Source organism: Arachis duranensis, chromosome 6, assembly GCF_000817695.3.
Source record: "Arachis duranensis cultivar V14167 chromosome 6, aradu.V14167.gnm2.J7QH, whole genome shotgun sequence".
Taxonomy (NCBI): domain Eukaryota; kingdom Viridiplantae; phylum Streptophyta; class Magnoliopsida; order Fabales; family Fabaceae; genus Arachis; species Arachis duranensis.
The window spans coordinates 6807779-6822434 of record NC_029777.3 but is presented as its reverse complement, the minus strand read 5'-3'; the positions used below and the strand labels follow the sequence as shown (position 1 = coordinate 6822434).

General features: G+C 32.1%; 2 protein-coding genes across 2 annotated transcripts; both read left to right on the top strand.

Moving 5' to 3' along the window:
* Positions 1–1162, top strand: LOC107492350 (short-chain dehydrogenase reductase 3b-like). Its single transcript, XM_016113368.3, has 2 exons — positions 1–143; positions 231–1162. The coding sequence occupies exons 1-2, from the start codon at positions 130–132 to the stop codon at positions 1033–1035; spliced, it is 819 nt and encodes a 272-aa protein (XP_015968854.1). The 5' UTR covers positions 1–129; the 3' UTR covers positions 1036–1162.
* An 11195-nt stretch (positions 1163–12357) lies between these two features.
* Positions 12358–14547, top strand: LOC107492299 (short-chain dehydrogenase reductase 3b). Its single transcript, XM_016113299.3, has 2 exons — positions 12358–12449; positions 13450–14547. The coding sequence occupies exons 1-2, from the start codon at positions 12436–12438 to the stop codon at positions 14252–14254; spliced, it is 819 nt and encodes a 272-aa protein (XP_015968785.1). The 5' UTR covers positions 12358–12435; the 3' UTR covers positions 14255–14547.
* Positions 14548–14656: the final 109 nt, after the last annotated feature.

The window sequence follows — 14656 nt, the reverse complement described above, 5'->3', positions numbered from 1 at the left end:
GCTCTTTTTCAAAGTGTGATTATTCACCATCTCTGGTTCTTTCTTTTCTCTCAGCTTCTCTTTCACTCTCTCTGTTTCCACTTCTCCATATCATCAAGTTCCTTCGTCATCGCTGAGCACTCTCTCACAATGTCTAAACAAAGGTAGCTATTACTACTTAATATCCTCTCTATTATCATATCTTCTGATCTATCTCCTATAAGTTTTTCATATATATATATGATTTATAGGTTGGAAGGCAAGGTGGCAATAGTGACCGGAGGAGCAAGTGGAATAGGAGCAGAAGCAGTGAGGGTATTTGTGGAAAACGGTGCGTTTGTAGTTGTAGCAGATGTTCAAGACGAGCTCGGTCACCTCCTTGCAAGTTCCATTGGCTTGTTAGAGAAGGTGAGTTACTGCCACTGCGACATTAGAGACGAGAAACAAGTTGAAGAAACCGTGGCTTTCGCGGTGGAGAAATACGGAAGCCTAGACATCATGTTCAGCAACGCTGGAATTGCAGGCTCTATCTCTAACATACTTGATTTAGATCTGAACGATTTTGACAACGCCATGGCTGTGAATCTTCGCGGAGCAGCAGCGTGCATCAAGCATGCTGCACGTGTCATGGTGGCAAGAAGGACACGTGGATCCATAATATGCACAGCAAGTGTGGCTGCTTCGGTTGGTATTGGCGCAGCTGCTGGTGTTAGTTATACCGCATCCAAACACGGCCTTATAGGACTTGTGCGTTCGGCGTGTGGTGAGCTTGGCGGTTACGGGATCAGAGTGAATTCGGTTTCACCATATGTTGTGGCCACGCCTCTTGTGTGTAGAGCGCTGGATGTGGAGGCAAGTGAAGTTGAAAGTGCTGGTGGTGTTGGTACCAGTTTGCAGGGGATTGTGTTGAAGCCAATACATGTTGCGCAAGCAGCTTTGTTTCTTGCTTCTGATGAATCTGCTTACATTAGTGGACATGATTTGACCGTTGACGGAGGTTTCTTGGCCGTTAATCGCGGTATTGAACTCTCCCTAGCTAGCGTCAAAACTAAATGATATATGATTAGATGGAGTACTGCGACACCGTGATTTTGTATTTTACTATTTTTAAATTATCATGTAATCTACCTCATTTTAATAAGGTGTTTACTTTAGTATAATAACTAATTTATTCGAAGAGTTATGCTAAGTGTACACCAAAATTATATTTAAAGTTAATTATTAATATAAAATATATACTGAAATATAAATATATATTAAAAATAAATTAAATCACATATATATTTATATATAAATATATTGGTGATTGATTTTAGTAGTTAATTTTAGTGTCTAAATAGTATTTTCAGTACCATAAGTTATATATATACTCACAATAGCATCATACCTAAAATTAAAGATATCTTTTTACAATATATAAAATTAAAATCAAATCTTAACTTATTAATTTCAATAAAAAAAATCAAAATTAAAATTTCAGAATACAAATTAGAAATTTGTTTATCTTCGCTTCTGATCTGTTGTTATTATTAGGAAGAGATCATGATTCCAATACAAATACAATTGAGAAGATCATAATTTTCTGAAAATTTTTTCATCTCTTAACACTACCTAAGATTAAAATCCTCACTTCCAGCAATATTATAACCTTGAAGGTCGCTTGCGTGCGTGTGAATATTATAATTTTGTTAGTCAAAATAAGCAGCTTAAAAGATCAACGTTAATGTAATTAGCCAAAACTTAATGAAACTTAAGATTTAGTTTCATGATCTAAATGGCAAGACTGTAATCTATAAATAAGCATTTGATGATCCTCATCCAAAATAAAATCAAAAGAAAATGACATGAAAGAACACCCTTTGCCAACAGTGTTTTCTTCTTGTTCTGACTCTGTTCTATTCTCCCTGCATCCAATGCAAAGAAGCAGTGCAACCCACAAGATAAAAAAAATCTCGAAAAAAAAAATAAATAGGTTCCTAACCTTTTGTTCTGTGGACATTTTTGTCCTTGAGCATTTGAAAATACTTTTAAATCTCCGACCTTCAAAAATCTTGGACGAATGAGTCCTTCCGCCGAATTGCCTCCGCCAGACCCATCGGAGAAGTTTGATGTGGCTCCCGTGAAGATGACGTGGCATGGCTGGTTGACACCTGAATTACTTAGTGAAAAGCTACGTTCAAAAATTGGACAATTAAGTCCCTGCACTACAAAATTACGTCGTTTTGCCTTCATCCCTTACAAAGTCCTTTACAATACCCATTACACCCATACCACTCTTTCTGAATTACATTAAACACTAAGGATATCAACAATCATCATACTCTGTTTCTCCCTCCAAAAAATCACTACCCAGGCTAGGGGTGGAAACAGGCCAGGTCAGATCAGGCTTTGCTCTTAACAGGCATGGCCTGTCATACAGCTGATTGGCCTGAGACTGGCCTACAGCCTGTTATAAGCTCTTTATAAAGTACTAGGTCTGGCCTGTTATTCAACTAAACTTTTAACATATTTAAAATATACAAAAATATTTATAATAAAATATAATAAATTTAAAATATCTCATAATTTTATTAACAATAAATAATTATTTATATATTTAATTATATTTTAACAGGCCCACGCAGGCCTGATAGGCCTATAAGACTAATTAGTGAGGCTGGACCTGAATTATTAATGTATTAAGGCTTTTAAAAGAGTCTGAGCCTGTACCTATTTTATAACAGGTCAAGCCAGGCCAGGCCAAACACAGGCCAGGCTGCAGGCCCCTGGCAGGCCGCCTGGCCTTTTTCCACCCATAACCCAGGCTGAGATGTTTGCCGTGTGCAGTGGCTATCGAAGAGGCTTCCATTGTTGTCTAAGTTGCTGTCTTCGTCATCGAAGGTAAGAAGTCTGTATTGTAGCTTAGTTATTGGACTGTGAAGTTAAATACATATGCAAGTATGAACTGTGTTGTGAAAGGACTGACTGTGCATGTTGATAGAAGTTATAAAAAAAATATTGAAATTTTTCGATTGAAATTGAATTACTGTTAGGGTAAAGAAAGCTTCTGGGGTGATTTTTCGTCTCTGTATGTTGAAGATTATTGCTTTTTAATATGTGAAAAGAGTAATTCTTGATCATTGTTTACAGCTTTTTGTTTTTCTTTTTTTAGATAGTTGATGTATTTGTAGTGCCTGTATTCCACCATGGAGGTAATTTTGTGAGAGAAGGTAATGGCTCTCTGGTTTACAAAAATGGGAAGGTGGAGAAGTTTTCAGAAATGGACCTGGACTTCGTTAATTTCGGAGACTTGATCACACTGTTCAAGGGCTTGGAGTACCAATCATACAAGACAGTTTATTTGTATGATCCAAGGAGTCCTGATATTGAGTCTAGGCTGCATATTTTGACAGGGAATGCAGGGATTAACGAAATGCGAGAGAACAAAATGAAGAATATAGAGACGGACGAATTTTACCTATACTTTGACCACCCTATTGATAAACCTGAGATTGTGGAGGATGTTGGAAAGCAAAGTAGCAATCCTGATGAGGGAGAGGTTTTGGTGGATGATCAGAGTTCGTCATCTGATGATGGGTACGAGAGTACGGAGGATGAGCCCTACAAACCTCCACCTCCCGGGTTTGAAAGTAACAGTGATGATGATGATACCAGTGCTGATGATAAGGGTAGTAAAAGACATAGAGTAATGAAGGAAAAGAAGAAAGTTGTGTCTCCAAAGAAGACAACTGTAAAGAAGACAGGTGCTAAAAGAAAGAGGAAGACGTGGAAGAAGATGGGACAAAGTAGTGGACCCACTGAGCAGCAAACCAGAAAAAATGTTGGGCCTGATCCTAATGTGCAGCCCAACAGAGGCCCATAACCCAACAGGGACCAATATGTTAGGTTCTATATGAGCCTGATCCAAGATGATGATGATGACCCGGTATATGATTATGAATCTGAGAATTTACATACACCTATTTCATCAGATGATGAATCTAGCAAGCATAAATTTCCTGAGTTTGATGATGATTATGAGCATGGAGAGGGGAGGTTTGAGTTAAGGACTAGGTTTGTCACCATAGAGAGATTTAAAGAAGTTGTAAAGGACTCATTCATTGCTGAGGGTAAGGAGCTTAGGTGGATTAAGAATGACAAAGAGAGAGTGAGGGTAGGATGCATGGATGATGAGTATCCGTGGCTGGTTCATTTATCATAAAACAAATATCTGCAATGCTACCAAGTGAAGACTTACAAAAATGACCATACATGTGCAAGGGACATGGAAAGTAATGCAGCTGATCAACATTGGATTAGCTTGAAGGTTGAGAAGAGAATGAGTACATAGCCTCATATGAGGACAAGTGAGACTATTGACTTTCTTAGAGAAGAATTCTCACTTACTGCACATCCAAAAATGGTTTACAAAGCAGTTAGAAATTATTTGTTTGAGATATTACGAAGCAATCCAGGATCTAGGGCAGAGTTGTGTGTCACTCCTGTACCTCAATCTCCCCTGTTTTTGATAGGCTTTATATATGCTTAGAAGTATGCAAACAGGGGTTCAAGAGTGGGTGTAGGCCATTGATACATCTTGATGGCTATTTTCTGAAGACTTATTATAGTGGACAACTCCTCACAGCAGTTGCCCAGGATGCCAATAACCAATTTTACATTGTTGCCTACGAAGTAGCTAGGTCTGAAACTAAGAAATCCTGTAAGTGATTTTTGACTCTTCCCCAAGAGGATTTAGAGGATGTGCAGACTCATAGTTGAAACTTTATGTCCGACCAACAAAAGGTAAACTTCATAACTACTTAGTACATTGGTACTTGTTAAATATTAATTACTATTTTAGTTATGAGGATACATAGGTTCATTTAGCTGCTGCCATAGTATTATGTAATTCTTTAATGATGAGAGTTGTTAAAGTCTAGGTTATTTCTTAGTAGCTGTATACAACTGCTGTTTTACTTAATATGAATTAGTGCTGTTTAGCTTAGTATGAATATACAACTATTGCATAAGTTAATATGAATTACTGCTGTTTTACTTACTATGAATGTACTACTGCTACATAAGTTAGTGTGAACTGCTGCTGTTTTACTTGCTATGAATGATCTATTGCTGCATAACTTAATATGAATTAGTACTGTTTTACTCATTACCCTAATGTATAACTGTTGTTTTAACTAAGTATGTTGTTGAATATTATGCTCCTTAACAAATGTGTGATGACTGTTGTGTTACTTGATATGATTGTACAACTGCTATGTAGGGATTGCTACATGCATTGAAGTCAGTTATGCCAAATGCCCATCACCAAAACTGTGTGATGCATATTTGAAAAAATTTTATCAACCAGTTTAAGAATCTTTATATTCGAGAGGTGGTTTGGGACTGTGCTAAATGCACCACCATACCAGAATATAAGGAGCAAATGAAAAAGCTCAAGCGAATTAACCAGGGTGCATGGGAGTATCTATCGAAATTTGAGCTAGCAACTTGGGTGAAGGCCTATTTCTCACATAGACCAAAAGTAGACAACCTCACAAATAACATGTGTGAGGTGTTCAACTCGAAGATAATAACCTATAGAAGCAAGCCTATTCTCACAATGTGTGAAGAAATTAGGTACTATCTTATGCGGAGGATGGTCAAGCATAAGCAGTTACTAAAAAATGTTTCTGGAAAGCTCGCATCTATTCAGCAGAAGAGGCTAGATCATCTTATAAGGCCCAGCAACAAGTGGCTTGCAGAGTGGACAGGTGACGAGGAACGTAAGAGATTTGAAGTGAGTCGTAAGAACACAAAGGTGGATGTGGATCTCATAAAGCAAACCTGCTCATGCAACAAATGGCAGCTGACTGGTTAGTTTTAATAGCATTGTTAAATCTGTTATGAATTATATGGTTTACTATTCTGCATTATCTGGTTTATTGTTAACTGGTGCATGATGTTGATCTGTTTTAGGCATGCCCTTTATCCATGCAGTGTCAGTAATCAAGAAAAGACATGATCAACCAGAAGAATATGTGCATCCATGGTTATGCATGGAGTCAATCCATAAGACATATGCACACTCTATTCAACCGGTGCTTAGTCAGAAATTTTGGACACGGAGTGAGTATTCAAGACCAGATCCTCCCATCATAAAGAGACCAATAGGCAGACCAAAGATACACAACAGACAAAAAGATATGGCTGAACCAATGATGCAATAAGGTGCCAAGCTGAAGAGATCCTTTAAGGTAACTTGCAGTAAATGTGGCTCAGAGGGACATAATTACAAGACATGTAAGGGTGTTCCATCTGACCCCAATTGAAAACTTAAGACCAAGAAGTCCAAGAAAGGTGGGACAAGTCAGTCACTAGTTGTCCTTCCATTATCACAGTCAGCACCAAAAGATGATGTTTGTATTGTATTTATTCTTAGTTTTCTGGATAATTAGTGTATGTCTCTGTTTAGTTTAATTTTTGAGGATTTATATAGTAATGAGCAACATTGGTTAACTTAATTGGACAGGATGCCCCTAACACCCAAAGTGCTCCATCTAGCCAGGCAGCATCTAGCCAGGCTCCAGATGTAAGTTTTATACATTATTGTAAAATGTTGACCATTAAATTGTTATTTATCCTAAGTCTTATGAATATTGTCTTATGTATCACAACCAGGTTTCAAGTGCTGTGGCAGCAACACCAAGTCCTGTAACACCAGCTCCCGTGGCAGACCAACTCCAGCCAGGTCGTGTAACTAGAGGTACACCATTTAGGCCTCCACTTCAAGTTCCATCCATAGCTCACCAAACAGTTTAACCAAAAACTTCAAAGATCAGGCCCAAACAGAAGATATTCAGGCCACCTGTCCTATTTTGCCCCAATTCACTTCCACCTCCAAGTTAGCCTGCACCTCCACAGCCTCAGCCACAAGGTGCTACACATGGCTCACAACCATCTCAAGTCAGGCCAAGACCGAGTACAGTAGCTTCTAAAGAGACATTGGCAGCAGCAAGCACAGCAATAACAAGACTGTTCAAATTCATTCCTAATCCACCATCCATCAATCCAAAGACATGAAGAAATATGACATCTTGACCATCCCACTATGCTTTGTAATAGCATTTAGAAAACTTGAATGTGACATCAATATTTTTTTGGGAGAATTGGTTTTTTTGGAGAGAAGCTCTTAGGATTTTATAAACTGTTGCATACTTGTTAGGTGTTTGAGGTTTACTTTTGTGATGTTAAGCTTCATAATACTACACACTTGAGCATACCAATGTTCTTTTTGAGCAGCTTTTAGAAAATGCGAATGTCGCAAAGATGTTTACATAACTTTCAATATATGATATGTGTTTATGTATACAACTTTTATGCCTACTTTCCTCAATCATTCAATGCTTCTTTAGATACTCACAACATAATTTCAACAACCTACTGATATCATAACTTTAATTGCATTTAGATAGATAATAGGATACATAAATTACCTAAACAGCATGTTTCAATACACAACAAAAACCTGGATCAACACATTTTCCTACTCTACTTTTTAAAATTCATTTCTCAGTCAATACATACATAAAAAGCATCCACAACAACACATACAACTATAACAACACAATAAGCTAATGAGTTTTTTTTTCTTCTCTAGCACCGTAACCTTCTCTTACAGAATAGCCTTCCTATAATGAAATCCCACTTCCTCTTCAACAACTTCTGCCTCTTTCTCAACCAAAGGTCTTCTATCAAACATGCAACCACTGCTTCCAATTCTATCAAGATGTTCATCGACCCAAAGAAAAAATTTGCAATGCAGTTGGTTTTCCTGTCAAAATTCCCAAAATAATGTACTATATAAAACCATTCAAATAGAACAAAATCCTCAGGTTTCTTATCTTACCTTATAGAATGGGCAACCCAAGAAGACTCTGTTTGGGTTGCTAATCGTCCTCGACATATACATAACCAGCCATGCCATGTCATCTTCATGGGAGCCACACCAGATTTCTTAGACAAGTCTGGCAGAGACAATTCGGTAGAGAGACTCATTCGTCCAAAATTTGTGAATGTCAAAAATTTAAAAATATTTTTAAATACTCAAAAACAAAAATATTCGTAGGACAAAAGATTAGAACCTATTTGTCCTTCTCTCAAAAATCTCCTTCAGATAAAAAATGATATCAACAACCCCTACCTGCTGGCTTCATGGAACCCCGATGAGGATTGTACCTTGACATTGACAATTCAATTCAATTTCTTTATTTGTTCAATCTTAGTTTCTTTGAATTTATCTAATATTTATGAATCATTGTTCATTGATATACTCATCCATGCCAATGGCCGTCATGAAAGAGCAAAGTCGCGTGTTTCTTTTTCTTTGTCTAAGATTAGTAGGTTAAGATTTGATTTTAATTTTGTTTAATGTAAAAATTTTTTTGATCACGATAATAAAAAGTGAATTATATAGTAAAGATGTAAGTTTACAGATTTTTCTATGGGTCGAAAGAAAGATTGAAAAATTAAGATTCACATCTTGACCATTAAAAAAAAAATAAAAAGTAACTATAAAAGAAATTTATATTCTCTCTATACAACTTCAATTTGTATATTTTTTCTATACAACTTTGATTTGTATAATAGAGTGTCCCTAATTAAAAAAATTATTTAATCTTATAAGAAAATTGATCATATGATTATTTATAAAAATATTTTGGTATATTTATTCATATAATATTTAAAAAAATAAATAACGATTAAGAAAATATAATCTACGTGGCAATATTTTATTTGTTTTTTTATTGTATTGATATGTATAAATTTGTCGTCGTACTGAAACAAATATCTTTTAATAAATTCAATACCTAAACAAAAATGATAACTAACTAATGTTTTTTATTTTTGTATATTTAAATCAATTTTAACTAATTATTTATTTGTTTATACTAAAAATATTAACTTCTAACATTTTTTATATGTTGTAACATATACTAATAAGAAAAAGATCATATGCACTATTTTTTATTTATTTTATATATTTTTTACTTCTGGTATTAGAAATTATTGATAAAAAAGTAAAATTTAAAAAATTATATTTTTTATACTATAAAAAATACATAATTGTGTAAATATCAATTTTTCTAATGAATGAAGCGGTATTCGTTCTAGCACAGTAGCAATGTAGCGTATAGGACTATAGGAGTGGAGCGGGAACATGATCTCATACATTTCAATTCATTCTCAAATTTGGATGGGCCTAGCCCTTAACTAAAAGTTGGGTGTTCCAAAGAGTCGATATCAATTTCAAATTTACCAAAAACGCCGGCAATTAAGAATATGCGGGTCGGGTTTGTGCAGCCCACACCATAAAATGATGCACGAATATTCATATCATAAGCATTTTAAAATTTATAATTCTCACAAATAAAAATAGATAGAGTTATTAATTTCGATTCATGGATAAATATTATAATACAGATAATTCACTTCACTATTCTTTTTTTATTTCTTCTTCAATGTCCATTTTTTTTCTCTTCAATGTCCTTTTTAATCTACTGGTAAGTGGAGGAAAAAAATTTCGTTAAGAAGGAGAAAGAACTAAGTTTTGGTTTCTATTTTTTTTTTATGAAAACCAACTTTCATCAAGTTGGATACTTTTAAGTTTTAAAATAACAACTTAACTTACTTTTTTATTTTATTATTTAATTTAATCTTTATAATTTTATTAAATTTATAATTAAAAATTTAATTATAAATTTTGTAAAATTATAATACTAATATAATAATTAAATATTTATTATTAAACCAATAAAATAAAAGTAAAACCTCATGTACAGTCGATTTTACGTGAAATTGATTACTAAAAGTTGTTGAATAAAAATTTAGTCAAATCAATCAAATCATTTAACAATTCTCAATTATTCTCGATTATCCACTGCATCACCTAAAATAAATCATACTACAGAAGGCATGATATAATTTCTTACCGTTGAATAAGGTGTAGAGAGAACCAATATTACCGATTTCATCTTATGTATGTCCTCCCATGGGGACCGGAGATAAGGATGCCAAATGTGTGATGTATAGATAGACATTTTAGAAATGATGATTAGTATCGTTTACGGAACGCGAATGCCTTGCTGTAATGCTGTGTATACATTGAAACATAAATTGGGCGGTTAGATACAGTGGCGCTCAATAATAGTACCAGCTACTATACCAACCAATTGTTACATTGCCATAATCGCAGTGTTGTACTTGTTGTTCACGCACTTGTATAATCATAGAGCATATCAATGCACGCATCATCTACTAGAAATATTTATGATTTTTTATTCTTTTTATCTTTTTTTTTAAATAATTATATAAAAAATTAAAAAGTAAATGATTATAAATATTTTAAAAACTTTTGTCAAAGTACTTTGGCACCCTATATGTATGTATTACGAGAAAATATAGAAAACTAATGAAATATCTGTATGTACAATGAAATTTAGAGATGTTTGATTCAGTAAAATATCAGATGTTTATTATTTTTTAGTATTTAGATAGTTATTCTGAATAATATAGGTATATTATATTTAAAAAATTAGTAATATTTTATCTTAGATATTCAATTTTTAATTCATATTAAACCAAATAAATAACCCATTATATACATATACGTTATATAAATACTCTATTAACTTCTTAGCGGATTTATCTATTGTTATTGCTTTTTGGTAATGATCAAATATGAAAAGAGGCTATTATTGTCACATCTAAAATAGTTATCATCACACTTCTTTTGTTTAATTTTTGTATATATTATTTGTGATATATATAATTAAAAACAAAATAGTATCATAACATCGTATAGGAATTTTATATTTAAAAGATTTAGAATTTTATTTTTGGAGAATTCCACTTAAAAGAAGTGATATCATAACAATTTAACATAACTTTTTTTATAGTTTATGATTATAGCTTTTTTATTTGCCCTGAGGACGTGAGGTCAATTTTACCAATTAAATTCATATTTGATCTAATTCATTAATTTTAAATTTATCATTATGTTAATTTTTAAAATAAAGATATATAAATAATGTTTTGATTCTTAACTTAAAATTATTAAAATAAAAAATATTAAAATGTTATAATATCCACATGTATTTTAGATATTATATTATTTATTGTTTATAAAATTAAAATTATATTAGACAGAAGACATCAATTGTTAATATTTTTTTTTATTCAACCATTATTTAGTTTTTAAGAAACATGGATATGTTCATTGAATATTATTACAATTTTTTGAGCATCTTTATTTACCTATTTAATTTATAATTGTAATAGTATTTTTAAAACAATAATGATAGTAATACTGATTTTATTTTATTTTTAGTAATAATTAGATTAAATACATCTCCCTATATTATATATTAGCTTCATTCAAACGAAATAGACAAATGAAAACAAGAAGAAGGTAGTTATAACTCGTAGAGTTGTGAAGAAAGGATAATAGAAAAAATTAAATTAAATTCATAAAGTGTGACAATAAGTATGACAATAACCTCTCTAAAAATTGTATGTAAAATCTACAAATGAGGAAATCCAATAATCCATGGTGCCGACAAGTAATCTAATATGTTCATAATAAATTCAGCCTGTAAGAGGAAAGAACACATTTTTAATTTAATAAACGTGTAATGCTTTCCTTTCTTTAATACTAATAATGAATAGTCAATAATAATATGAATCAATTCTCTTACGAAAGCTAATCACTGTTGGCATGATTTTCTCCGCATAATGGTTTGGTTGAGGTGGAAAATTATTTTCACCTTCACTTTTGAATAGTTTTTTTTTATATTTTTTCTTAGTATTATTTATAAAATATAATTAAATTATATTTTATTTTTTAAAATAAAATTTAAAATTTAAATAATTTAAATTTAAATTTAAAAAAATAAAAAAATTAATAGGACCTACCAACCTACCGATTTTTTTTTCTAATGTTAAAAAAAATTATTTTCTCTTTATATTTTAATATTATTTTTTTATTTTTTAATATATTTTATAATACAAAAATAAAATTATTTTTTTATAATATTTCTTTTCTTTTTATTTTCTTTTCATCCATCACATTTAAAAAAAATAAAAATTTATTCAATTTTTTTTCTATTTCTTTTCATTTAATCAAACATAGTTTTAGAGACAAAAGATATAATTTTTTATCATATATTTTTTAAGTGAGACAAAAAATATATAAAAAATATTAAATAATAAAAAGTTATAATTTATAAAAAAATTAAAAATAAAAAAATTGAGAGAATCTCATTCTTAATTTTAGCTTGGTTGCCGCGCCAAGTGTTCCCTATAAATTTTGTGACTCCACAATAATAATCCACACAAGCCAACTAAAGAACTAAAGTATCCCAATTGTAAGAGCCAAGGTAATAAATCAAAGAAGAAAAGAGTAGCCATATATCATTAGCAATGTCTATGCAAAGGTAACCCATGATGTTCAACACAAATTTCTTTCAAAATATCTTCTCTATAATATTTTATGCTTTATACATCTATTCTGAATCATGTAGACTGGTATTTAGTTTGACAAAGTTTGAAGGTGTTCTTTGTTTTCTGGTAGTCATCTGATATTTTCAATTAATATTGTTTGTGATTGATATTATCCCTCATGTTAAGAATCCTCGTAATGTAACTTAGTTATGTTTGAATAAGGGAAACAATTAACAAATGATAGCTTATTTTTTTATTAATAATGTTAAGAAAACAAAAAACAGTCAAAATTTATCTTTATTTAATATTCATTAATTATTGAAATAATTAATGAATAATAAACAAAATAATTTCTAGTTAATTTTAACTAAATTTTTTTGTTATCAAATATTTTTATTTTCTTATATACTTGTTCACATAACAAATGATAACTTATTTTCTAGGATTATCGTATTTTTATTAAATAAAATTAATAAAAATTTAATTACAAATGTTTATTTATCAATATAAAGATTCAATTTCAAAGTCTTAAACCGAAAGAATTTTATTAAAAATTAAAGAGTAATTAAATATTTATTGAATGCAATACAAAAAATATTCTATTAAAAAATTTAGTTATTATGTATTATATATATATATTAGTTCATGTATTTTTTAATAAAATAATTAATTATCGAAATAATTAAAATAGAATAATTCTATTTTTATATTATTATAAGAGGAATGTTAAGGGTAAGCAATTTTAGTGTTTTATAATTATTAATTAGTCATCAATAGTATTTTTAATAGTGTGAGATTACATCTAATGATGAGAAATCACTCACTTATTATAATTTAAATGTTTTATAAATACCAAATATATATCGTGACTTATTAATAGCTAACTAAAATATGTTAGTGTTCAAGTAGTTCAAGTGAGCACACAAAAAATTGCTCCTAGCTAGAAACATTTATCTTTGTACATATAATCATTCAACTTGGTATGATTTTTAGGTTGGAAGGAAAGGTGGCAATTGTGACCGGTGGAGCGAGTGGAATCGGAGCAGAAACAGTGAAGCTATTTGCCAAACACGGCGCATGCGTGGTTATAGCAGATATTCAAGATTACCTCGGTAAACAGGTTGCAACTTCCGTTGGTACAGACAAGGTGAGTTACCGCCACTGCGATGTTAGAGACGAGAAACAAGTTGAAGAAACCGTAGCTTTCACCGTAGAAAAATACGGTGGCCTAGACATCATGTTCAGCAACGCCGGAGTTGCAGGTTCTCAAAGTAACGTCCTTGATTTGGATTTGAATGATTTTGACAACACGATTGCAGTTAATCTGCGTGGATATGCAGTGTGCATCAAGCACGCTGCACGTGTCATGGTTGCAAGAAAGACACGTGGCTCCATAATATGCACCGCGAGTACGGTTGCAACGGTTTCTGTTGGAGGTTTTGATGGTAAGGGTTACGTTGCATCCAAGAGTGGTATTTTGGGGCTTGTGCGTTCAACTTGTGGTGACCTTGGAGAATTTGGGATTAGGGTTAATTCAATTTCACCCTATCTTGTAGCTACCCCACTCGCAACTAGAGTTCTGAATATGGATGCTAGTGAAGTTGAAGAGATTGCTGTTGCTGGTGCAAATTTGAAGGGGATTGTGTTGAGGCCGATCCATATTGCTCAAGCGGCTTTGTTTCTTGCTTCTGATGAATCTGCTTATATCAGTGGGCACGACATGGTCGTTGATGGAGGTTTCGGGGGCGTTAATAAAACTTTTGATTTCATCCTAAAAGAAGAAGCTGCAAAAAACTAAGCAAATTAAATGAAAGATCAGATCAGATCGCAGTGTGTGTTGATGTTTCAGTATTATTGTATTATGATTATGGTTGTGCGTTGTGTGATTGCCACAATAAAGTAATATATCGATGCAGATATATATAATATATCACCAGAAAAATAGATCATGAAATAAATTGAGATCATATTGTTCTGATCTCCCATATAGTTTCATGAATAAGTAAACATCATATGTTGTATGATTGTTTCACATTGTGTTTGTTGAATTCAGCTGTCCCATTCCTTTGATTGAGAAAGAGGTACTACGAAATGCTAAGTTTTTTTTTTTTTTTCTGAAAGCAAATAAATATTTTTACTCTACATCATTCATTTAATTCCATCTGAATTTACTAACATGAAAGGCAATTAATGGATCAGA